This window comes from Centroberyx affinis, unplaced genomic scaffold, assembly GCF_046629955.1.
Source record: "Centroberyx affinis isolate AG114_WGS23_722 - 3 ecotype Tasmania unplaced genomic scaffold, CSIRO-AGI_Caff_v1 ptg004217l_1, whole genome shotgun sequence".
NCBI lineage: Eukaryota > Metazoa > Chordata > Actinopteri > Beryciformes > Berycidae > Centroberyx > Centroberyx affinis.
In genome coordinates, this window is record NW_027281961.1 from 63,932 (window position 1) to 90,582 (window position 26,651).

The 26,651-nt window shown below is 40.9% G+C and overlaps 1 protein-coding gene across 3 annotated transcripts; it reads left to right on the forward strand.

Annotated features, from left to right (window-relative positions):
• The first annotated feature begins 798 nt into the window (after positions 1 to 798).
• Positions 799 to 21,808, forward strand: LOC139664288 (sentrin-specific protease 3-like). Of its 3 annotated transcripts, none has more exons than XM_071543067.1 (12): positions 799 to 1,128; positions 2,589 to 2,714; positions 5,832 to 6,587; positions 7,767 to 7,880; positions 9,628 to 9,739; positions 12,709 to 12,856; positions 13,511 to 13,558; positions 14,960 to 15,037; positions 16,634 to 16,771; positions 19,645 to 19,728; positions 19,964 to 20,014; positions 21,640 to 21,808. In XM_071543067.1, the coding sequence occupies exons 2-12, from the start codon at positions 2,627 to 2,629 to the stop codon at positions 21,748 to 21,750; spliced, it is 1,728 nt and encodes a 575-aa protein (XP_071399168.1). In that variant the 5' UTR covers positions 799 to 1,128; positions 2,589 to 2,626; the 3' UTR covers positions 21,751 to 21,808. The 3 variants fall into 3 exon arrangements, with proteins under 3 accessions (XP_071399168.1, XP_071399169.1, XP_071399170.1); XM_071543068.1 differs by having other exon boundaries at positions 5,832 to 6,584; XM_071543069.1 differs by lacking the exon at positions 13,511 to 13,558.
• The last annotated feature ends 4,843 nt before the right edge of the window (positions 21,809 to 26,651 follow it).

Below are 26,651 nucleotides of genomic sequence, written 5' to 3' on the forward strand. Positions count from 1 at the left end.
ATTTCACACTTGTGTTGACTAAAATTACTAATTACTAACTAAAATTTTGAATAATGTTCACAACCTATAGCTACAACCTGAATATGAGATCTGAGCAGCATACAGTAAGATATTAAATGTTGATCAAATATTGTCAGTGACACAATTTAGCTCAATGGGTGCACTTACCTTTGCACATACTATTTTTCATTTACATTATTTGAATTTTCTAACTTCATAAAACTACATCGAATTTTCTCATTACTTTAGTGTAATAGAAAACATGTTATGGATCTCAGACAAATACTTTAAAATAATTTCATTGTTAAATTATTTTGTAGCCCAACAATTATTATCATAGACAGTGTGCAGATTGTATAGTTGCATTGTGTTGCTTAATTATTTGGTTGGTTTTGTGAAAAATTAAGTTTTTTAGTCAATATGTCAGTGTTGTGGATTTGTAGAAATGACGCTTTTATTCTGAAAAAATCGGAGGAGAGTCTGGCCAGCGCAGCTTTAAACTATTTTTTTTATTTTACCCATCAAACCCAATAATAGAGAATCCAGATTAATATTTGATGTCATTAACAAATACCATGATATGGACCATTGTTTTAGCCACAATAGGTACTGTTGGCATATATGGCACCGCACAACTGTTATGCTAAATTGGACTGCATAGATAACTTTTCATTGTTACTAAACAAAGTCTATAGCAAAATACTACACACCTGTAAAAATAAAACGCTGTTCTGAACCACTGGCTGTAAAGATGACGCAATTGCCGCGCGACGGATTTGTTGTGGTTAACATGACAGCGAAAAAGCTGCAGTGATCCGGCTCTGCACGTCCTTTATTTCTTTCGCAGACCACTTTAAAATGAAATAGACTCTATATCTCTAACACACACATGCCGCTGACTCTGTGACTCACCGTTCCTGCTAAATATTTGTGATTTTCTCCGAACCGGAAGACCTGAAGGAGCGCAAAGTTAGGAGGTGACATCTGGCTGTTCAACACCTGACTTCATTGAATGAGGTTTAGCAAAAATTAGCATCTGTTTTGGCTCGATCCCTTTACAAAATTAAAAACACGCCCAACATTCAATTGCACTTTGGAAACCTATTCATATAAAACTGCAGGTTAACGGTAAGTAAGAATCTGCAATACCTATATAGAAAATGCAATAGGCCGACAACCCGTTTTATTTTGCTGTCGCTTATGTGTTCTTGTTAGCTAGCGTTTAGCTTATGGCTAACTAGCTAATATGCGAGCATGGCTAGCCGAACGGACACCTTTGCGGCATTTCTAGCTATTTAAAATGACCATCAACGCTAGTGCAACAGATTTGTGTTAACTGCTAACGCACAGTTAGTCATGAATGTGTGAATTTAATTTAGGCTTCAGTGCTCAAACTGAAGCGGTGATGCTAACTAGCCACACGCTGTTGTGTGCAACAAGCTAGCCTTGGCTATGACTATTTCCTGCAGCGGGGACAATGTTTTTGATAACAGAAAATCTGCTTTCATCAGGCATTATTGTCGCATTGGCTAACGCCTCATCAAATCGGCAACGCGTGTCGATAAATACTCGCACTATTCTTCTTGTAGGGCGTCCTTGCAGTCCCTGGGCATATAGAGCAATGCCAGTGAATACACTCAGCCTAGCTAGCCGGCTAAGCTACATAACACGAAGAGCAACTCGCCGTCCAGTTGCACATGGCAACAAGAATACTGACCGTGATCACCTTCTCTGTGTCTACATCTGGAGCAGCAGGGTGGACATGGCGCTAGAACATCTATCTATTCTGGATGGGGACCGTCGCTGGCTAATTGTCTTGTTCTTGTGTTCACTTTAGTAAAGGCAAGAGCAAGGGCTTCTATTGCTCTCCATTATAATAACAATATGTTGTAGTGAAGTGAAGAACACTCCGTTGTTGTAACGTTACTTCCAGTGTGAACCACACAGAAGTACTCACCATTATTTATTTCTCGACAAAACGCTGCCATTGCCCACCAGTTGTGCCCATTGCAACAGCAGTACTAGCTATAGCTTCAGTAAGGTTTAAAGGAATAGTTCACCCTAAAATGAAAATTGTGTCATCATCTACTCCCCCTCATGCCAAATGACACACAGGTGAAATTTGTTAGTCCATATAACACACAGGGAGGCTGCAGCACAACTTGGTAGCAGCCTTCTCCAAAACAACTGAAGTCAATGGGGACCTGTTCTTTAGAGCTCCAAAACAAAAACAGCCAAACAATCACACTGTGAATAGAAAGACCTATACACCATTATTTGTTGCAAATCAATCAGCTGTAGTTCAGATTTGCACTAAATGATGGTGTAAATATACTGTAGGTCTTTTTGGAACTCTGAAGAACTGGTCCCCACTGACTTCAGTTGTTTTGGAGAAGGCTGCTATGGAGTTGTGCTGCAGCCTCCCTGTGTGTTATATGGACAAACTTCACCTGTGTTTCAACTGGCATGAGGGGGAGGAGATGATGACAGCATTTACATTTTTGGCTGAACTATTCCTTTAATTGCTCCTCACCTGACCTTTTCTTTCGTTAAGTGATGTCCTGTAACATGTGCTGGTTGTTTTGTAGGCGACGAGCTGGCGCAGGTCGTGGGGTGTCCGTGGATAATGCGAGACAGCGGCGGTAGCCTGGCCCAGAACCGCTGGCAGGGAGACCTGGGCCTGACCGCTGTGGGGCAGGAAGACGCCGGAGGAGGTGGGCTTTTCTTCTCCTGACCACTGATGGCTTTACATAACGGGCAGAGTTGTTTTATCATGACTGATGCTGAAGGCGCTGGTATGATGAGCCTGGTCATACCTTGTGCACCAGGGATGCATTCATACCAAGCGTGTTTGTGGTAGAGATGAACAATTAATCATAAAGAAAATCAAAATCGCAGTATGAACTGCAATGAGACTGCAATTAATTGCTTAAGAGAGAGAGGCAGCCAACATGGATTTCTAAACAGAGCTCCAGGTAATCCTTGGTCCATGAATCAAGTGCACCATTGTTTTGTTTTTTTTACAAAATCTTTTCTTTAAACTATTTTCAAGTTCTAAGAAATCTATGAGAAGAAAAACTTGATATCATGATACATGATATCAATTGCAGCAATATTGTCTGAAATAACCGCAATAAGAGTTTTTTTGTCAATATCGTTCAGCCTTAGTGTGTAGCAGTTTATTTGAACTTGGGAGCAAAAAGTTACACTTTCAGTTGCTAACATTTTGTGCTAGCTGTCTACTGTTACAAGATATACTGACATAACATAAGCTGTTGCATGGGGAGCAGAATATTATGTTCAAAAAAGAAAATCTGGCGGGCGTCTGTGTTTTTTTTTTTTCATAGTTTTAATTGAGTTGGACCACTTCAACACACAGACGTATACACCACCTACAAGCTAGGAACTAGGGCTGAAAGATTTTGAAAAAATATCTAATTGAAATTATTTTGACTGATATTACAATTGCGATATAATTTGCGATATTGGAGGGAATGATGACTTTTACATCATTATTCTCATTTTAATTGAAAAACGTATTAAAATGATTATGACGTGATTTTTGCGGGGATCTGTACCAAACAAAGATGTTTTCTTAAGTCTGTAGAATATGATGTGTAGGCCAGGACATCTCTGCAGCACCACAATATTTAATTTAAAATGGTATTTTGACACATTTCACCTTTAACAAATATTGCACCTCCTGCGATTTGAAAATTGCAGTGGGCCATATTGCGACTTCGATCAAATTTTGATTAATTGTTCAGCCCTATTGGGAATAAGGAAAAAGAAAGGAACCAATGGAGAAATCAGTATTCACGATTTGGAATGTTGAATCTGGTTTCCTTGGGCAAAAGACAATATGATAAATAAATTTTGCTAACAACTTTGTATTTTTTTGCCATCAAGCGAATTGATACTGATCAAAATTTTGTCCACTGTAGCGCTACATACCTCTGTTTGCGATTTTCCCATTATCCATGGTCTGAAATATGTTAGTTTAGCTAGTTAGCAAGTAAAAAGTTCAAGTACTCTGATGGCGAGTTCATGTCATATTGAACTTACTGTAAATATGACCTGCTGATTGGGGTAAAATCGCTCACGTCTTACTGGTAATTGTCAGTAGTATATCTAGGGAAGTTTTTGCAGGCTTGGATGTCTCCCACTTGGCATCAAGAAGTGCAGAAGTGCGTCAACACAAGCGGTAAACATAGCAGGGAATCCACCGATGTCGGCAATGTAGAAAAATAAAATTGGTCAGTTATGTTCACACTAATACAATCAACCGAACTTGCCGAAAAGCGAGCAATATCTCCCGCAGTTTGTTCATGGACGATTTTAAATTAATAAATTCAAATGATTTTGGATGTGGGCAACGAGAAAAACATGATGCGATCATGTCAGAATACGTAAACAAAGACATGTCTGAGCAATGTTAAAAAAGTATCAAGTGCTTTATTATAACTGAAATGTTGTGTGATCATTATTCAATCTGAAACGATTAGTCAGTTGAAAGAAAATGAATCAATTTAGAATTTTGCTAATCAATTGTTTGAGTCATTTATCCAGTAAAAATTTCAAACGTTTGCTGGTTACAGCTTCACAAATGCTAAGATTTGCTTTCTTTTCTCCATTTCATCACCTTTTGGGTTCGGCTGTTTGAGTTTTGATTGGCCCCTTTGGATCGTATTGAAAAGCATTACTCCCTGCAAACTGAGAGGTAGCTCGTTAAAGTAATTGACGAAAGTCTGATCAGAATCGATTAGCATGATGGCAAAACCTAGGAAAATTAGGCCCAGTTTGAAAATAACGGAATTAACTTTTTTTTTTTTTTTTTAAACAATATTTTTATTATGCTTTTAAACACAAACACAGACAAATTCAACAATACACAGTGGCCACAACAACTAAACATCAGACTTAGATCCCTGATACATGACACATATAGCACATAATATACTCAGAAGAAATGATTTCTATTTGTTGTTTTTGATGATTGTTTTATATATGAAACATAGGGCTGGGCGATATGGTTGAAATCAATATCATCATGATCATAAGGATTTTTCTCTATCAATATATATCACAATATGGTTCATGTATGCAAAATCACGTTAAATAATCAAATGAATGTTCATCTCATTGAACCGAATGGTAATGTTAGGTGTGATGTCAAACAAAACAGAAATATTCAAATAATATTCCTACCATACTTCATTTTATGAGAGTTTTTAAGTAAAATTTGCTTGTCATCATCAATTCAGACAGCAGAAATGTGTGTCACAATATTAAAATATCTTCATATCATCACAATATGATTCCACTGAAAGACGATAAATGATAATATTGAATTATCGCCCAGCCCTAATGAAACAACAGTATTAATACAAGCAAAATATACCATCTCAAAATTGACCAATTTTTCACCTGTGGTGCCTTGTCTTAAGAGTCAGTGTCCCACAAAGGTGCTGCTCTTTCACAACTAGGTAAAGTTGTTTATTATACTGATGACTGATCTATGAAGACCTGTTTTTAATCTGACATTTTAATCATCGAATGTGTCTATCTGTTTTATCTAATCTTGTGTTTCTCAACCTTGTGCCATCAAAGCTAGTCTGCAGGGTTTTATTCCAACCAAACACTACAAGCAGCTACAAGCTTCACCTTTTAGCTCCTCCCGTCAGGTTGAAGGTGTGTTCATTAGTGAAATGTGCTGCTGCAGTGTTTGGTCGGAATGAAAACCTGACTGTTGGCTCACGACGGCACATGGTGTGACACCACCGATCTGCTCCGTCTGCCAGTTAATGTGTACATCGCATGTTTGTGTCTAGGTGGGATCCCTGGGGACCACCTCATAGACCCAGCGTCAGGCCACAGTGTGCCCAGCCCCATGCACCTCAAACTGGGGCAGAAAGAGAAGGTCTGGACGGGCGAGTATGTGGACGACGAGGAGGAGGACGGGATGGGCGGGATCGAAGCGATAGGCGACGAGGAGGCCGAGAACAATCTGGACGGAGAGGGGGAGTTTGAGGGTTGGGATGATGAAGAAGAGGAGGAGGAGGAGGAAGAGGAGGAGGAGGAGGAAGAAGAAGAAGAGGAGGAGGAGGGGGAAGGAGATGAGGCGGAGGTGGAGTGGGAGGTCCCTGACTTTCCGTCCCAGTCCAGCCAGCACCCCCACCTACAACAACACCACCAACCCCACGGACCACAGCAGAAGGAAGAAGGCGACGAAGGCGACATCAACATGGACGATACTGACTCCCGGGCCGAAGCGGGGGACTCGCCTCGGTCCCGGTTCCCGGTGGCGTCCCGGTTCGGCGGGGTCAGGGCCCTCTGGAGGCTCAGGCGCTGGCAGCGGTTGCGGTCCCACGGCGGCCTTCGGTTCCGGCTCACCCAGCACTGGAAGAGCTGGCGCCAGCGGGCCCAGTGGGTGGGCACCCTAGGGCACCGGTGGGCCAGGAGAGGGCAGAGGTACAACCTGTACAGCAAGCAGAGGAGGATCAAGAGGTACCGGCGATCACCGTACACCGACGACGAAGAGGACGAGGAGGACGAGGACGAGCGGTTCACCGAGTCTGAGAGAGGTGGTAAGATTTAGATGTCACAACAGGGTTGGACGAATACATTGGGAATCTGTGATGGGCTTAAAGGAATAGTTCACCCAAAAATGAAAATTCTGTCATCATCTCCTCACCCTCATGCCAGGTGAAACTCAGGTGAAGTTTGTCCATATAACACACAGGGAGGCTGCAGCACAACTCCATAGCAGCCTTCTCCAAAACAACTGAAGTCAGTGGGGACCAGTTCTTCAGAGTTCCAAAAAGACCTACAGTATATTTACACCATCATTTAGTGCAAATCTGAACTACAGCTGACTGATTTGCAACAAATAATGGTGTATAGGTCTTTCTATTCACAGTGTGATTGTTTGGCTGTTTTTGTTTTGGAACTCTAAAGAACAGGTCCCCATTGACTTCAGTTGTTTTGGAGAAGGCTGCTACCAAGTTGTGCTGCAGCCTCCCTGTGTGTTATATGGACTAACAAATTTCACCTGTGTTTCATTTGGCATGAGGGGGAGGAGATGATGACAGGATTTTCATTTTTGGGTGAACTATTCCTTTAATCTTTACAGTTATACTTTGGTGAAGCTACAACAAACTCAAGTTTATTTCCCCCTGGAATATTAAACAGAAATGGCAGATAGGAAACTCATACTACGCATAATGTCTGCACATTTTTCTTATTGGGAGGGAAAGTGTCATGTTACACCATTCAAAGAAAAAAAACTACCATATTTCCTCTAATATTGGCCCGGGCCTTTATTTACCTCAACTGCAGAGGGTACCAGGCCTTTATTGGAAGCAGGCTTATATTAGAGACAGGCCTTTATTTCTAATTCCCTCTGTTTGATAAGTATATTTGCTCATATTTTAGTACGAAGCCTCCTTGTTTTCTGATCTGCTTCTGTTGGGGTTCGTTAGGTAGCCTTTTTTTTTTACAAAAGAATTCCATTTTTACATTTTCTTATACCAACTGAAACCGGCAAGGCAATGGTAGGGGAAACACTGAGCGATGCATTTGGTAAGATTTTGGTCAGAATTGTATGTTGGTAGTATGATGGAAAAAGATGGGGAAACTAGAGTCCAGGTTGAACATGGCCAGAGTTCTGCTTTAACAGAACAGGATTCTACCTCCCATCACATTTCACAGTGTGGCATCTCCTAGTCTGCACAGGATAACAGTTGTGTTGTGTTTCTCCTCTGCAGATGAGCATATGAACGGTTGCTCTGCAGACAGCCAGGAGGAGAGGAGGAGGAGGGAAGTGGAGGACAAACCAGTGGAGCTCGCCCTCACAGAAGAACACATGAGCTGTGTGACCGGTATGGATAACAAACTCGGTTGTGCGGTTGTTACTTCTCCCAACTATGGATCACAAGATGTGTGTGTCATCATGTAAATCTAATCTGTTCCACTTTGAATCCATCTCTTCCCCACTCCTTTCTTTATTTTCCATTCTTTGAGCAATATGTTAATGTGTGACTAAATATACTTTTCAGTTGAGCTCCATAAATATTTGTATAATGACACAATAATTAACAGGCAGTATATCATATTAGATTGTTGGTCTCCCGCCAAAATATTGTGATATATCAGAGTTACGGTCACGGTGGTGCCATTTTGACACCGGTGTCGTTTCCCTCCCCAACGCCGGCCATACCGGTTATACCGCCTGTCGCCACTAGAGGGTCTAAACGCTATCAAAGTCAGGTCACTACAATGAAAGTGAAATTTAAAATTCCTCTCCAAGGGAATTCCTCTCTTAATGGCATTTGTAACACTTTTCAGTCAGAGATTTCTAACACTGCTCAACACTCAGGGAGTTAATGTGAGTGCAGGTCAGATTCTGGCATATTGCCCTTCTTTAGGCTCCCATTGGATTGTACTGGACACATTACTGTCACTAGGTAAGGACAAATAATTAATCCTATTCATCCTAATCTGTCATATTGGTGATCAGATATTAGCAATCAGTGTGTTGTTATATAGTATGTCCATTTATCATTTAGTAGCCTAACTTGAACATGGAAACTCTGAATATGAATTTTTTTTTTTTTTTTACAAAATACAAAATAACGGTATTCCCGGTGTGGGGCTAATGCCACCGGTGTGGACTCCAAGACCGTATGCCTAACCCACCGCGACAACCCTATGATATATACCGCTGCTTCTGAACGTGGGGTCCGGGGACCACCAGGGGTCCTTGCAAGGGTTCCAGGGGGTCCCCAGAAAATTGCTGAATTACCATTATTTCATTTTTAAGAAGTTACCTCTACCTACACTACAGATAGTCATGGAATTCTGGACAAAATCATATCTAGCAATAAAAAATATTCTCAGAATTGGGTCCAAGAGAAAAAATGGGGGTCCGTGGCCTTAATGTGGACTAAATGAGAGGTCCTTGATATGAAAAAGGTTGAGACTCACTGATATATACGATATTATTGGGATGGGGGCGGTTTTTTTTTTTCCTTTTAGTTGTTTCTTCTAAATTACATCACATCCATTTTCTTGGCTAATAATGAGAATTATTAGCGATATTAGATACCGCGGAAAAATATCATGATATTCAATATTATTGAATATCGAAAACACTTGGATTATGCTGCATGCGCTGTTTGGAGTAACTTTAGGGTTACTTTTTTGCCGCTGTAGCCCTCATTTTAAAGGGTCAATAAGTATGATTTTTAATTTCCCATAGCACAATATGACCATAATATATCTGCGGGGGTTGATAGGGTCGTTGATCAATACCAATGACTCATCGATTACTTAATCAGATGCGGAGATTGCTGGCTTTCAAAACTCACTTTCCAGCCCGTACCCTGTTTTTAGAACAAAAACGTAGGAATTCAGGAATATCGTTGGCATTTCCAATTGAAAGCACAGACACAGTGTTTGCCTATAGGCCTATTACTCTATATGTTTTTTTTTTGTTTTTTGTTTTTTCTTAGTGATATCCAGGAATATATACTGAGTACTGTAACCTAATGAACAGCTTGTCCTGAAGCTGTGGAGTTGTTCGTATCTTCTTAGTCTCCTGTATTTATTACATAATGTTGTCTCCAGGTATTTTGGAAGAGTCTTTACAGCAGTATGGCAGTTTGATCCCCATCCATGTAGACGATATAGTGGAGAAGCTTCAGGACATCTTCAACGAGAGCTTCTCACAGCCACACAGGTTGGACACACACACACACACACACACACAATACAGTACACAATATTTGGTTGATTGTCTTTTTTGACTCTAGAGCTGGACCAATAAAATGATTTGCCGATATATTGTGCTGAAATGGAATATGGTCCAGTCAGTGTCGTACACATCCGATATGATGTAGCTTGATTGATTACATATTTATTGTAGAATTGATCAATACTACAATACCAAAACTGGTTGTCTGTGTCCGTACATATTGAATATCATTATAAAATATCAGCTATTGGCAGCTTCAATCCGTATCTATCAGTATCGCCCTTAACAAACCCATATCCGTTGAACACTAACTGATACACACTATAGGCTGGTTTCGCGGACAGGGATTAAGCCTAGTCCTAGACTAAGGACTTTTTCAATGGATATGTCCATTGAATTTTGTCTTAAGTCTAGGCCGAGGCTTAAAGGTCCCATATTCTCCACTTTCCACTGTTTTATTTTATGTCTTTCTGTCCATTCAAAGCTGTGTGTGTGGTGTCATGTACCAAAAACACTCTCAATCCATTTTTACACGTTCATTTTCCAGCATCTCTCTGAGCCTTGCCAAGAACAGGCTGTTTCTGTCCCCGTCTTCAAGGCACATTAATATTAATGACCCCTCTGTTCTGATTGGCTAACCGTTTCAAGAGTGAAACGTGAGACGCCGCAGACACGGAAGCTGCAGACAGCGAGAGGCAGGGAAAACTCAACGGTAATAAACAATGACAACCGCTTTGAAAAAAACACTTTGTTAAACTATTATTTCTGACAAAAATGATAATGAGCGAACCTTTGTGACGTCACAAAGTTACGGAAGTCCAAACGGCTCGTTTAGAGGCTCGCTTTTCTAATATGGATTGTGTGGATTTACTGTATTTCCTCTAATAGTGGCCGGTAGTCCATTAAAAGCCGGATCTCCGATAATGGCCAGGGCCGTGGTCGACACGAACAAATAAAGGTCGGCCCCAAATACAGGCCTGGGAAAAAAACAAAGGAAAAAACAACGGTGGATACCGGTAAACTCCTGGTGCCTGTTATATAATGTAACTGTAGTTTGTAGTAACGTACAAGTGCCACAAGATGGCAGTATGCCACAAGACGGCTCGGCCGGCGGAAGTCTCTGGAGCGTGCCGTCGTCGATTACCGTAATTATCAGTAATGCATCGCAGTAACAAAAAAACGGCTACCTAACGAGCCCCAACAGAAGCAGATCAGAAAACAAGGAGGCTTCATACTAAAATATGAGCAAATATACTTATCAAACAGAGGGAATTAGAAATAAAGGCCTGGCTCTAATATAAGCCTGCTTCCAATAAAGGCCTGGTGCCCTCTGCAGTTGAGGTAGATAAAGGCCCAGGCCAATATTAGAGGAAATATGGTAGTTGGCTACCGTGCGTTTTGATACTTTCACAATGTTTAGATAGCACATCCAACTCCTTTATAATCACAGAGGCAAGGGGAATCCTGTTGTACACGATATGGGACCTTTAATCCCTGTCCACGAAACCAGCCTATAGTGTGTATCATGGTGTTTGTATTTAATCCTGTTCCCAGAGTGAGGATAAGGCTGTAGGTTGAAGCCCAGTGGTACGGTGGCATCAGTTCTCTTCAACACCATGTAGGGTTCCCTTCAAATGAGCATTAGTAAAACACTGGCTGCTCTTCCAGGTATAATGTAAATGCTACCCATCCGCTCTGGCACGCTCATAACACATTCCTTTTTATGAGCCGCCGCTTCTAATTTTAGACCAAGTGAAAAGGCTTTAAACACTTGCCACATGTTCTGCTCAGATATTGGGAGCAAAAGAAATCAGCCTTCTTAATGCTAATAGATGCATTTAAATTATAGCAGCTCAAAGGATGACCCTTCCCTGTGTATCCCCAAGGAATGACCCAATAGACAGATATTATAAATCAATGAAAGAATCACCCAAAAAACTAGGCTAGATTAGACACCTTTATTTAATCAAGTAGTGTTCCTGATAATAATAATAATAATAATAATAATAAACTTTATTTGTATAGCACCTTTCATACAAGAAATGCAGCTCAAAGTGCTTTACAACAAAGAAATTACATGCACCAAGTGCTTCACATAAAACTTGATAATAGTGAAAATAAGATAAAGAGTAGAATAGAATACATAGAATGCATCTTCACATGAAAATAGACATAGAATGAGCATAAAAACAGGGATAGAATGCTTGGAGTATGGCAAAGAAAACGGCACCAGTTATTTATTCAGTCACTCATTTGAGATTTTTCATCTCAAGTGGCACTACTACGACTTAACTCTAAAAGTAAACAAGCAAATAGTAAACATGTTGTCCCCCACCAGTGATGTAGTTCCACCCTTGGGTCAGTCAGTGATTGCTGAGTGAACTTGAAATATGAGTGAAATTGTATAAGCATTTTGGTATGGGACAATGAAAGGACAGATTGACCATATATTTCTGTTGCCTACTCTCCTCAGAATTAGGCTTACAAGTTATATCTTGAAATGTAGTAACTGTAATTGTCCTGTTTTTACTCAATGCAGTACAAAATATAAGAACTACAATACGCAAAAAATACAATCCGCACATTACACAATGTACACTACAATACAATTTATAATACAATATAACAACACCAGTAGGTAAGTGCTAATATGATATAAGTGTAGCTTGTATAGACTATTATGTTACCTATGATAACTTTAACTGTATTGCTTTACCACTGAGTCCCCATTAATTGTCCCCCACATTGTATGATAACTAACTGTATGACCTGCTTTACCACTGAGTCCCCATTCATTGTCACAAAGTCAACGTTACAGTTTGACTAACTAACGGACGGACGGACGGAGACCGATGCATAGTTCCCCCTTTGGTGGGGGACAATAACTGATAAATTGGTCCGTTTTTTGATCTGATAAATAACTGATAAATTTTCCGTCATTTGTTCCCCCTTAGGAAAGCCGTGGTGCAGCACCTAATTCAGTCCTTCCAGCGTTCGTCAGGGACGGCCCTGGTGCGAACGTTCAGAGTCAACTACAAACGCCACGTGCTGACCATGGACGACCTGAGCACTCTGTATGGACAGAACTGGCTCAATGACCAGGTACAACTGTACTGACTCTCTGTTAAGTGTTCATTCAAGAACCCAACAAACACAGACTCTGTACAATGTCTACTGCCCATCCTTTATAATATTTACATTTAAGATGTTTAACTTATGCTCTTATCCAGAGTATCCACATCAGTTAAATAAGTTTTAACCTCTAGATCACTAAAAACGTTGCAAGCAACCAAAATTAATAATGTTCCTGTGACCATAGAACGATCATGTAAAAGTGAAGTGATAGGAAAAGAATTGGAATAGTAGTTAGTGTTTTTTTTTTTTTTCATCCAGCTATAATAAAGGCGCTGGAGAAATACATTCCATGAAAAAGAAAGACTTCCTCATGCTAGGATCAGTGCAGTTTTCAGCTTTTTTTGCCGAGTTGTTGGTCTTAGACAACATTTGTCAGAGCATAGCCAGTGCTAACAAATGCAGAAATGAATGGCCTTTATTTTGACATGCTACTTTTCATTAGATGGCAGAGGTGCTCGTTGTGGACAAAGGTATTAATTATAACCCCTCTAGTACAGAAGAAACTAAACAGTGTAATTCCCACCATATCTAATCACTACATCATCATTAAAAGGATGGTATTCATTTTGAACATGCATCTTTGCATTTGGCATCTTTGTTGATAGTATCTGTCTTGTTCAGGTCATGAACATGTATGGTGACCTGGTCATGGACTCTGTACCGGAAAAGGTAAGGGAATAAGAAAAATGCCCATGGCCCGCTAATAATCCTCCCTAACAAGATCAAAATATTGTCCATTGCAGCTGTCTGGTGAAAACCTTGTAGCTCCAAAATGTCAACACAATAATCAAGAAAAAAAGCCTTTGCATTGACAGGGCCCGACTCCAACTTTTAGAAGTGGTTGTCAGGCTGGCAATCAGCCATCATCTTTTGGTTGTTGAAATTGACAATATGCTTGCCATATTTTAATGGCATATAGGACTCGGTTAAATAAAATAAAAGACTGTTAAATAAAAGGTCAAATAATATATTTAAATAATATTTGCTTGCAAAGCAATTTTGCGAAATCACAGTATTATATTACCATATTTTATTATATTTATAAGCCCCTTTGCCCCAGTGGGACTGACACTACACTGCGTGGGTGCCAGTCCCAAGGCGTTACATTAAGAAATTTGCGGAAAAGATCGTTGCGGCACTTCATGTAGGCAAGGTTTCCAGACTGAATTTTGCCCATCTGATAAGCTTTCTGAAATCCTTGAACCCTGTGAAAATATTTGCAATGAAGTAAAAAAAATCTCACCTTTGTGTGGCTTCCCACACTTGTTTTTATTGGGAGAAGCCACACAAAAGGTGAGATTTTATACTTTATTGCAAATATTTTCACACTATGTTTTACTTCTGTTTTACTTCAGAAAAGGGTTCAAGGATTTCAGCTTGTCAGATTTGTAAATTTCTGTCTGGAAACTTTGCCTGCATGAAGTCAAAATGCCGGAAAGATTCGATAAACACAGTTTTTTAATGGAAGTGGTTGCCAACAGGGGCAACCAGACAGCATGAAATGGCTGATAGTGGCCCAATTGTTACTGTCAAGCCCTGATTGAGGACCTTTGATAGAGCAATATGTAGTCTTTCAGTCAAAGTAAAAATATGAAAAACACCAACGTTTTCTCCTAACAACAATGATTTATCTGCCTGCCTTGTTTCATGTCTCACTACATATCCATAAAATGATCACTTAGATCAGTGATTCTCAACCTTTTTCATATCAAGGACCCTAATTTAGTCCACATTAGAGCCATGGACCCCCATTTGATAAGATTTTGTCCAGAATTCCATGACTGTCTGTATTGTAGGTAGAGAGATAACAGAGAAACTATGATCAAAACAGTCATTCTTCTACATTCTCTAATTGCGTTAACTTCTTGTAAATGAAAAAATGGTGAAGTTTAACAATTCTTCAATTTGCTGGGGACCCCCTGGAACCCCCTCAAGGACCCCTGGTGGTCCCCGGGCCCCACGTTGAGAACCACTGACTTAGATCAATATTTATATTCCTTGATGGCAACAATTAGTGTATTTTTTTTCCCTGTATGCCAGAATCTTAGTTTTCCCTGTTCTCTTCTTCAGGTTCACTTTTTCAACAGCTTCTTTTATGATAAGCTAAGGACAAAAGGCTACGAAGGAGTCAAGCGGTGGACGAAAAATGTAAGTCGATGTCAGATCGTCGGATTCCCCCCCTCACCCTCCTCACTCTTTCAGTCGGTTTTTCAAGTCAGGCGATTGAGAGGATTTTCAAGTTAAAGCTGCACTCGGCAAGATGTTCATATAAAAATCCAGCTGTCTTATCAGCCTGTATCACAGTGGGGCTGCAACAGAGAAGACTGCTCCACCCCGCTAAGTGAAACGCCGTAGATTCACCCGATCTGCCCAAATTAAATTCCGGTGTCCGTATGGTCACTGGTGGCAAATTTTCCGCACACAGGAAGTGGCGAATTGAAACTCGAGTGAAATCCGCTAGCAAGTGCTCCATCCTGAGAAAGCTGGACTCACCAACTTTAGATCTGTTGCCACTCTTCGTCCTTTTGATATCCTTTGATATAAAACATCACAGACAGGCCGGGGCTGTGGTTACAGACATCACGTTACAGGATTTCTAGATACTGAAGTGCTGCGATTTGGAGTTCACAACATGCAAAATTGCCTAGTGCAGCTTTAAACTTCAAGGTTCAACTTTATTTATTCAAATCGGCAATTGGTTTCACCGCGAGTATTAAAAACACTAGAATTTATAATCTCCTCCTCTCCTCTCCTTGTCTCCTCTCCTCCTCTCCTCTCTTCCTGTCCTGTCCTCTCCTCTCCTTGTTTCCTCTCCTCTCTCCTCTCCTCCTGTCCTCTCCTCTCCTCCTCTCATTGTCTCCTCTCTCCTCTCCTCCTCTCCCCTCTCCTCTCCTTGTCCCCTCTCTCCTCTCCTCTCCTTGTCTCCTCTCCTCTCCTTGTCTCCTCTCCTCATCTCCTCTCCTGTCCTCTCCTCTCCTCCTCGCCTCGTCTCCTCTCCTCCTCTCCTCTCCTTGTCTCCTCTCTCCTCTCCTCTTCTCCACTCTTTTCCCCTCCTCTCCTCCTCTCCTCTCGTTGTTTCCTCTCCTCCCTCCTCTCCTCCTGTCCTCTCCTCTCCTCCTTGTTTCCTCTCCTCTCCTCCTGTCCTCTCCTTGTCTCATCTCTTCTCTCCTCCTCTCCTCTCCTTGTCTCCTCTCCTCTCCTCCTCCTCTCCTCTCCTCTCCTGTCCTTGTCTCCTCTCCTCTACCCCTCCTCTCCTTGTTTCCTCTCCTCTTTCCTCTCCTCTCCTTGCCTCCTCTCCTCTCCTCCTCTCTTTGTCTCCTTTCCTTGTCTCCTCTCCTCTCCTCTCCTCCTTGGGGGAACACACACACACAAACTGCTCTCCAATTATAGTAGTGGGATTACCTAAAAATGTAAGACTGACAAGTACAACAATGAAACTGTCACCAATGCAAGGTTGATGCAGAGTTTCAGGCTAGCATCGGAAGTCCAACATTTAGATGGCAAGCAAGGCAAAATTTGGCCTCGCTTTACTCACATGAGTTTGATTAATTGACTTAAAAAAACGAGCAGTGAAATGAAATGAATGGGATGGCACGCAACAGCTTTGATGCCACTTGACGCAATAGAAAGCAGCAGGGAGACAGATCAGCCATTATGAATAGTGGTTTTGGTGGTTTTTCATACTTCTTCCTTCCGTCCCCCCTCCCTTCACCCGATGTCTCTGTCTCTCCTTCCCTCCGCCAGGTGGACATCTTCCAGAAAGATCTGCTGTTGATCCCCATCCACCTGGAGGTCCACTGGTCGCTGGTCAGCGTCGACATCCCCCGCCGGGCCATCACCTACTTCGACTCCCAGCGGACCCTCAACAGACGCTGCCCAAAGGTAAGGTAACCAGGAACGATCTGATGAGACGTTTTGACCAGATTCCACACACACATATACATGAATATGTTTCATTATTAAAGGGCTACACTGACTTTTTGGCAGTTTGGCCCATCGGTCGCCTTACACAATATGCCGTGAAAGGATTGGACCCAAAATCATCTCCGTCTCTGATGGTTAGCTGTGTCTACTGCACATGCTAACGCTTTAGCATACAGTATGTTAAAGCTGGGGAATTTTTTTTTAAAAAGAAGGGCTGGGCGATAATTCAATATTATCATTTATCGTCTTTCCGTGGAATCATATCGTGATGATATGAAGATATTTTTATATCTTCATATCATAAACAAATATTACCAAAATGGTTCTAAAACAAATTGCCTAGCCCAGCTTTAAGTATTCATCGGCAATTATCTCAAAGTGACAAAATGAGAACTTGTAGCAGCTGTAAGGCTGAATGGTTCATTAATTTTAGTGATGCGTCTAAACCTCGACACTCGTTTAAGGGATTGCTAAAACAGACATAAAGTTTGACAAGAAAGAATGCACTTTTAATGTCAGAAGATCCCTTTTCCTACAAGACTTAGGTATAAACTGCCTTTGACAGCCTCTCCAAAATGGCTTTTGAAATAAACGTGTGACATATCAACTTTTGTCATACCGTATTTCCTCTAATAGTGGCCGGTAGTCAATTAAAAGCCGGGTCGCTGATAATGTCCGGGGCCGTGGTCGACACAAACAAATAAAGGCCGGCCCCAAATACAGGCCCCAAAAAAAACAAAGGAAAAAACAACGGTGGATACCAGTAAACTCCTGGGCCCTCATTTATCAAGAGTGCGTAAGTACAAATATGTGTGTAAACCATGAGTACGACCATTTCTAAGCAAAGAGTCGGATTTATCAATTTGTACTTATGCTTGAGAAGGTGCGTAAATTTAAGCACAGCTCTGACCATGCGTACGCACAGCACCAAGCGGTTGAAAATGAAAGACCACCAAGAACGACAGGAACAGACAATCAGATGAATAGGCATTTTCAGAATTATTAATATAAAATTCCTTAGGCTTCAGTAGTTGAGACTAAAAGTGCATGTTATACTATTCATATACAATTTCGACAGTGCATATTGTTCAACTACATTATCTAGTCCATTTAAGCATACTGAATTAAATCGATTAATCATCATTTTAATTATTAGTATGGGTGATGAAATTCAGGGTATAGGCAATCATAAAAGGCAACAATAAGACATTGATAGTTGTGTGCGTAAAATGGCTCATCTTGCTTTGATGGATGATTTGGAGCATTATGCGCATGGAGCGTTCTCAGAGAGCGCACCAACTTTTTAACTGAAAGTGATGAGGGGCGACTCAGTAGATTTAGTTTTATTGGACCTCTGCCCCACCTTCTCCTTCAGGGAGGACCTGCAGGCTGAGAGAAATATATTCAAATGAAAATTATCCATCACAATCCGGTGTCCGGAGTGTCCGGTCCACACCGGACAGGCTGGTCTCAGTCTGTTCTCCACCTGTTGCAGCAATGTCCCTGTTGTTGACTATAATTATTTTGGATTCAGGTCAAAACTTTTTTTTTTTTTCTGCCACTGCTCTGCTGATAAAACTGTTTAATGCCGCCGCTCACACCTGCTGACAGGCTGGATGTTTTCGCTTGTTTATCAGTCTACCATCGAATGTTCCAGAAAGTACTTTGTGGTGCCACAACCTCAGTTACCAATTTTTAATAATTTTAATAATTCAGTGTCTGCATCTGTAAATTCTTCCTCCTGCATTCTTTGTCAGAGCCGTGTTCAGCACAGAAGAGATATCAATGACATTTCCTGCTGCATTTAAAGGGAAGGTTGTCACCATATATGGTCAATTGGGGGCGTACATTTATGTTAATGAGTGGCTGTGCACGAGCATGATGGTGGTTTAGAACGTGTGGTATTTATCAAGGCAGGTTACTTACAGGTGTGCGTACGCACGTTTGATAAATACCGATTTTTTTTGTACTTATGCACATTCTAAATTTTATTCGTAAGAGAGAATTTAGAACCTTTTCTACGCATTGTTGATAAATGAGGGCCCTGGAGCCTGTTATATAATGTAACTGTAGTTTGTAGTAACGTACAAGTGCCACAAGATGGCAGTATGCCACAAGACGGCTCGGCCGGCGGAAGTCTCTGGAGCGTGCCGTCGTCGATTACCGTAATTATCGGTAATGCATTGCAGTAACAAAAAAACGCCTAACGAACCCCAACAGAAGCAGATCAGAAAACAAGGAGACTTCGTACTAAAATATGAGCAAATATACTTATCAAACAGAGGGAATTAGAAATAAAGGCCTGTCTCTAATATAAGCCTGCTTCCAATAAAGGGCTGGTGCCCTCTGCAGTTGAGGTAAATAAAGGCCTGGGCCAATATTAGAGGAAATACAGTAATTATTTTCCCAACTATTCAGCAGAGGTAAGGCAGATATTGGCTATTAACAGCATTTAGTTCCAGGAAGTAAAAACAGAACCACAGGAGTGGTTGAAAAACTATATGGGTTTTTTTTAAAGCTGATATAAACACAATTAAATGTAAACCAACATTTTTAAATTGAAGAGACCGATATTTCAATCTTGAATATGTTTACATTTGACCATCTTCATGCCATAAAAACTACAAGTATTCAGTGTTTCCCACAATTTTTTTTTATTCTTGTCAGGGTGGAACAGCCTCTGAAACCACATTTAGACCCTGGGACACAAAAACTCTCCATTGAATCCCATGATAATAACCCTAACAAGCAGTCGGACAGTATTTAGCAGGTTTTGTGTCAGCTCTGTCGTTCCTTTTCATCTGATGTTAATTTGTTTTTTTTCTTTTCAGCACATTTTCAAGTACCTGCAAGCGGAGGCCATCAAAAAAGACCAGCGGGACTTTTTGACGGGATGGAAAGGCTTTTTCAAAATGGTGAGACACTTTGTATCGATGTCTAACTTCAGCTCAATTATTCCCCGCTCACAGATGAGAAAAAAAATCAGAATTTGAAGAAAAACAAATACAGCGACATCTGTTGGAAGATTGTTGAAAAATGTCTTACTGTGATTGTGTATGTTATGTAATGTGTATTGCTAATGTATTGCGGACGGTGTGTGTGTGTGTGTGTGTGTGTGTGTGTGTGTGTGTGTGTGTGTGTGTGTTGCAGAATGTGGGTCGTCAGAACAATGACAGTGACTGTGGGGCTTTTGTACTACAGGTGAGTGTCTCATGTCTTACCCCGCGTTCACACTGCAGTCAACTTGGTTGATGTGTCGCTCTATTCTGACCGATTGTGGGCGGGGCTAGAGGCTCTGATTACATCTACACTGCCTGTCAAAAGTTTGGGGACGCCTCATTTAATGTTCTGTGTTTTTCATTCTCTTAAAGCCATTTTGATCTAAAGGCTTCTGCTTAAATGCTTGAAATGTGTTTCTTAGACAAATATAAATAGTGAAGTTGATCCTATGTATGAATTTCTTTCCAAAGCCTTTGCCTTTCCATCTAAGCAAAGGGCGGCTACTTTAAAGAATCTAAAGCAGTGGTTCTCAACGTGGGTTCCAGGGACCACGAGGGGTCGTTGAGGGTGTTCCAGGGGTCCCCAGCAAACTGATAAATTGTTAAACCTAAGCATTATTTCATTTACATTAAGTTAACACCATTAGAGAATGTAGAAGAATGACTGTTTTGATCATAGTTTCTCTGTTGTCTCTCTACCTACAATACAGATAGTCATGGAATTCTGGACAAAATCATATCTAACAATAAAAAATATTCTCAGATTTAGGTCCAAGAGACAAAATCTCATCAAATGAGGGTCTGCAGCTCTAATGTGGACTAAATTAGGAGTCCATGATATGAAAAAGGTTGAGAATCACTGATCTAAAATATAAGATAGTTTAGTTTTGTTTTTTGGTCACTGCATAATTCCATTTGTGTTATTCCATAGTTTTGATGTCTTTACTATTATTCTAAAATGTGGAAAATGGTAAAAATAAAGAGAAATGTGATGTGTCCAAGCTTTTGACCGGTAGTTCATGTTGTGATTTGTAGCTACAAAGTTTTGAAAAGTCAAATCTGCTTCGGTATTGCCTTTCATAACGTTGCATCGTATTGATGAGTAGGGCTGAACGATTCTGAAAAAATATCTAATTGCGATTATTTTGACTGATATTGCAATTGCGATATGATTTGCGATATTAGAGGGAATGATCATTTTTACATCATTATTCTCATTTTCATTGAAAAACGTTTTAAAATAACTATGGTGTGATTTTTGCGGGGATCTGTACCAAACAAAGATGTTTTCTTAAGTCTGTAGAATATGATGTGTAGGCCAGGACATCTCTGCAGCACCACAATATTTCATTTAAAATGGTATTTTGACACATTTCACCTTTAACAAATATTGCGCCTCCTGCGATTTGAAAATTGCAGTAGGCCATATTGCGATTTCGATCAAATTTCGATTAATTGTTCAGCCCTATTGATGAGTTAACCTCACTAGCTAGTAAGCGCTGGTTAGGTAGCAGTAATCCATCAAGCCCAACAATGAATGCAGCTATTCTCCAAACGTCGTTTTTGAGATGTTGATTCCTATAGTTTTTCAAAATAAAAGTTGTAGAGAACTGGGAAGCAAACAAAATCACATTGGTAGGGAAACAAGAAAGCATAGACATATGATTCACAGTTGTCTATAGGAAATGAATGGACTTTCACTAACGTGTTGATCGCAGAGTTGCTCGCAGTGTGAACGCAAATGTATCCCAAACAAAGCTGATGTCAGTGCAGGTGAATAACTTCTTTCTTTTCTCCCTCTTCGTTTACCCTCCACCGATCCTCCAGTACTGCAAGTGTCTGGCGCTGGGGCAGCCGTTCGGGTTCGGCCAGCAGGATATGCCCCGGCTGAGGAGGCAGATGTACAAAGAACTGTGTCACTGCAAGCTCACCCTGTGACCCCCCCCCCCCCCCCCCCCCACCCAACCACCCCCACTGCCCCCCTCCCCGCTGGGCCGCCCCCCCTGCCGTCCAACAGGAAGGCGCAGAGCAGGGTGGAGTTGCCTGTCGAAGCTGATCTGATCTGGGGTCGGGATTTAAAGCGAATCGACCCACTAACGGTTGCGGTGAGGGTGGGTGGGTGGGGGGAATGGCTGATTCCTAGTCAGCTCTGAAGGGCAACTTCACCTCGAGGCAGCAGCCTTCAGCGGACGGAGGGACGTGGATATAAAGAGTGAAGGACAAGGGGAGCAAAGTGATTGACTGGAAAAAAGAAGAACTTTTCAAAAATAACTTCTTTTTTTTTTTCCTCTGATGACAACATCCAGAGACATTACGACTTCTTCTACTGCTACTCCCCCAACCCCAACCCCAACCCCACAGGTGATTTCATTGTTTAACCACGTTTTTTGCCTCTTTCTCTTCCCTTCCCTCTCTCTCCCCTGTGACGGCTCTGGTTTTATTTCCATGTCCATGGTTATTCCTTTGTGGTTGACAGAGGCCAAGACTAGCTTCCATTTTGGGAATGTGCTAATCTTCCATGTTGTTGTAGTCCACTTGCCTCCATCAGTCTGAACTGCTTAAACGTGAGCATGAAGAAGGTCAGTAAGATAATCTGTAGTATCCGCTCCAGATGCTAGACGAAAGCAAAGTTTGATGACCAACCTGTCTACTACTTTTCACTGCAGCTACCTGAACAGTGAGTAAATGAGGTGTGTGTGAGGGGGTGCGGGGGGGGAGGGGGGGGGGATGACACAAGGATTTGAACCGGTCTGCGTAAGCTTGTGGTTAAGTAGTTCCACTGTATTTTTATCCCGCTACCATTCCCATCCACCCAATCCTTGTGCTGCATTCCATTCAAGTCGAAAGTCGGAATTTCACAGCCGGTAGCTTGGAAAAACCACGGGAGAAACACGGCCCCCAACACTATTTAATTTGCCCAGCGTAAAAAACTGTTTCCCATGTAACGGCTAATGCTACGACAACGATATTTGTCAATGTTAGTAGTATCAAATACAGTTCCCCATTTAACGGCTAATGCTACATCAACGATATTTGTCAATGCTAGTAGAGTAAAATACTGTTCCCCATTTAACGGCTAATGCTACATCAACGATATTTGTCAATGCTAGTAGAGTAAAATACTGTTCCCCATTTAACGGCTAATGCTACGACAACGATATTTGTCAATGCTAGTAGTATCAAATACAGTTCCCCATTTAACGGCTAATGCTACATCAACGATATTTGTCAATGTTAGTAGTGTCAAATACTGTTCCCCATGTAACGGCTAATGCTACGACAACGATATTTGTCAATGTTAGTAGTATCAAATACAGTTCCCCATTTAACGGCTAATGCTACGACAACGATATTTGTCAATGCTAGTAGTATCAAATACAGTTCCCCATTTAACGGCTAATGCTACATCAACGATATTTGTCAATGTTAGTAGTGTCAAATACTGTTCCCCATGTAACGGCTAATGCTACGACAACGATATTTGTCAATGTTAGTAGTGTCAAATACTGTTCCTCATTTAACAGCTACTTCAACGATATTTGGCAACGTTAGCTAGTAGAGTAAAATACTGTTCCGCATGTAACAGCTAATGCTACATCAGTGATATTTGGCAATGTTAGTAGCGTAAAATACTGTTACCCATTTAACCGCTACTTCAACAATATTTGGCAACGTTAGCTAGTAGAGTAAAATACTGTTCCCCATTTAACAGCTAATGCTACTTCAACGATATTTGGCAACGTTTAACTAGCTTGTTTGACACGGAACTATGCTTAACGGCATAGAATTAGCAACTGCAGCTTTATATTTCCAATGTATATGTTTAACCATTACCACACAGGTGTTTTGATAGATATGAGGTCATGTGATGCTGAAAAGGGAACTCAAGTGTATTTTGAGGATTATAAACATGCTAGAAGTAATGCTGTGTAGTGTTTCCTACTTGGAATTCTGACTTGAAGGGCCATTCCAGTGCGTTTTTTCCAAGTAAAACGTCAGAATTTCCGACTCTCAGACACCTATGGAGCACAGCATATATCAGACTCCTGCGACATCGACATCCCCTCCTTTACTCTTCCCCGCCACACCCAGTTCATCAGCTTCATTTGGGAGTCCGGACCGGCCTCTCTACGGATTACCGCCCCCCAAAACACAAGACGGAACGACGAATTGGCCCGAAGAAGCGGTTATTCAGTCTTCACGTTGCGTTCATGTTTCTCTCTCTCTCTCTCTCCGTCTGTTTTTATCTCTTTGTCAGTAAATGTGTTGCTATGCTTATCGTTTAAAAAAAAAAAAAAAAAAAAAAAAAAAAAGGTGTTAAAAGGAGGACAACAAATTTGTTTCATATTTTTGGAGTAAATAAGTACAAAAAAAAAAGATTCTCCGGTTGGTATTTCTTTGAAAGTTTGAGCCACATTTTGGTCAGGACCACGGCGGCTACAGAGCAGATACAGTATGTTCGCAGTGGTGTTACCCTCCTCTACTCTTCTTTTTGTAACTAAAGACAACTTTGTTGATAGCTCTGTGTTATATTTTTTGTTTTTATTGTTTGTTTTTTTTTCAAGCAGGAGTTGATGCAACATAATTGACTGTTTTATATATCTTCTACAACGCATTATGGTTGCTAAGAATAAACATACATGGCAAAGACGTGAGCGTGTTTCTCTTTGACCGGGGCTTTTCTGCATGGGCGTCAGCTGGGTACGGTACCTTATCTGTTGTAGTTTTTATTTACCGATACACAGGAGTTGATGTTGGAATCCTTTGTCACATTTTTTTAGTTCAGTTTATTTGATTAAATTTCACATGACAAAACGTCAGTGTGAAGCGGGACGCAAAGTCACAGACTTATTTCCATTGTGGTCCTTTCTGTTTCAGACAGTGGCAAGATGGATGATGGCTACCAACCGACAAAGACGCATAAAATCACTATGGAGATTAGAGCTGCAACGATTAATCGATTAGTTGTCAACTATTAAATTAATCGCCAACAATTTTGATAATCGATTAATCGGTTTGAGTAATTTTTTACGAAAAAAACGTCAATTCTCTGATTCCAGCTTCTTAAATGTGAATATTTTCTGGTTTCTTTCCTCCTCTATGACAGTAAACTGAATATCTTTGGGTTGTGGACAAAACAAGACATTTGAGGACGTCATCTTGGGCTTTGGGAAACACTGATCCACATTTTTCACCATTTTCTGACATTTTATTGACCAAACAACTAATCGATCAATCGAGAAAATAATCGACAGATTAATAGACAACGAAAATAATCGTTAGTTTCAGCCCTAATGGAGATTATTGACATCACAATTAAGATACAGAATCAAATGAAAACTATACTAATTTATAACATCAACCAAATATCTCGTCAGTCATCAGTCAGAAATGTAGCCAACATCAGCAGGTTTTGAAATTTTGGTGGTAAATGACATAAGATGCTTGTTTGTTTTAAAGGTCATAATTAGGGTTTAGATTTCAAATCGGTAACAATGATGCCATTAAATTCAACTATACAATATACTGTCCTCTTATGTACCAACAATGCTTCTGTCAGGATATGAGAGATACAATTTAGTTCAGTGATTCTCAAACTTTTTCATATCAAGGACCCCTAAGTTAGTACACATTAGGGCCATGGACCCCCATTTGTCTCTCGGACCCAAATCTGAGAATATTTTTATTATTAGATATGATTTTGTTCAGAATTCCATGACTATCTGTATTGTAGGCAAAGAGATAACAGTAAAACTATGATCAAAACAGTCTTTCTTCTACATTCTGTAACTGTGTTAACTTCTTGTAAATGAAATAATGCAGAAGTTTAACAATTCATCAATTTGCTGGGGACCCCTTGGAAACTCCTCAAGGACCCCTGGTTGTCCCCGGACCCCACGTTGAGAACCACTGATTCACATCCCTGGCCTTTTCTCTTTCTTAGGCGTTATTTCTCAGGAAACGATGTGAATAGGTTTTGAGCCTCTCCGTTGTATGGCAGTAAAATAGAGCTATTTAACTGCCTGTGTAAATTGCTGTCCTATTATGTAAACGTTGATTTGAGGATGACTATTCTTATGTTTAATTCATGTGTATATTTTTTTTTACTTGTTTGTATGCTGTTGCCATCTTGCCGCTGCCACTTTTTTTACCATCATCAAGGACCAAATGGAACTAAGTTTCTAGCTGCATTGTGTGTTCTTTACTATCAAGATTGCCTATTTAAAAAAAAAAAAAAAGTTAAAATACAGTGTGTGTCACTAATCCATGCAGGTGCGGGGGTTGATCACAGTCACATTACTGTGTTTCATAAGTTTGACAGATGACTACAGTGTGACTCATAGTCTTCCCCATAACTTCACGATTATGTTCTCCACATTGCGATTTCAACACAGGCAGCGGGTTGTGTCACTGCTGTGGCTTGCCAAGTTATAGTGACGCACAAACCAAGTACTACCAGGAAACAAAAGAAATGGTGAAGTACCCAATAAAACGCGACCTTTTGTCTACGCTGGCCAATGGGTGAGCTGAGCAGGCAAACGCGAAACGGTAAGCAGCTCACTTGTGGAGGGCCTTTCTAATTATAACCCGGCATGGCCCGGGTGAGCGGGGCTCTCGCTAGGGCACGCGCGGTAGTCGATAAACGGTCAACTCCGCCCCTCTGGCCTGGTAAGAGTCGAACAAACACGCGCAAGCATAGACGCTTTGGCTCGGCCCACTTTTGAGTGACGTATGAGCGGGCCAATCACGCGTCGCTGTAGGCGGGGTTCCAGTTGAATGACGGCGTTCGGCTGCAATGAGAATGCGTCTTTCAGTGTCACGTCGACGTATATAACACA

Coding starts and splice junctions, on each gene's coding strand:
- LOC139664288 (XM_071543067.1), top strand. CDS start 2,627: ATGCGAGACAGCGGCGGTAGCCTGGCCCAGAACCGCTGGCAGGGAGAC. Junction 13,559..14,959: donor TGGACTCTGTACCGGAAAAG/GTAAGGGAATAA, acceptor TCTCTTCTTCAG/GTTCACTTTTTCAACAGCTT. Junction 15,038..16,633: donor TCAAGCGGTGGACGAAAAAT/GTAAGTCGATGT, acceptor TCCCTCCGCCAG/GTGGACATCTTCCAGAAAGA.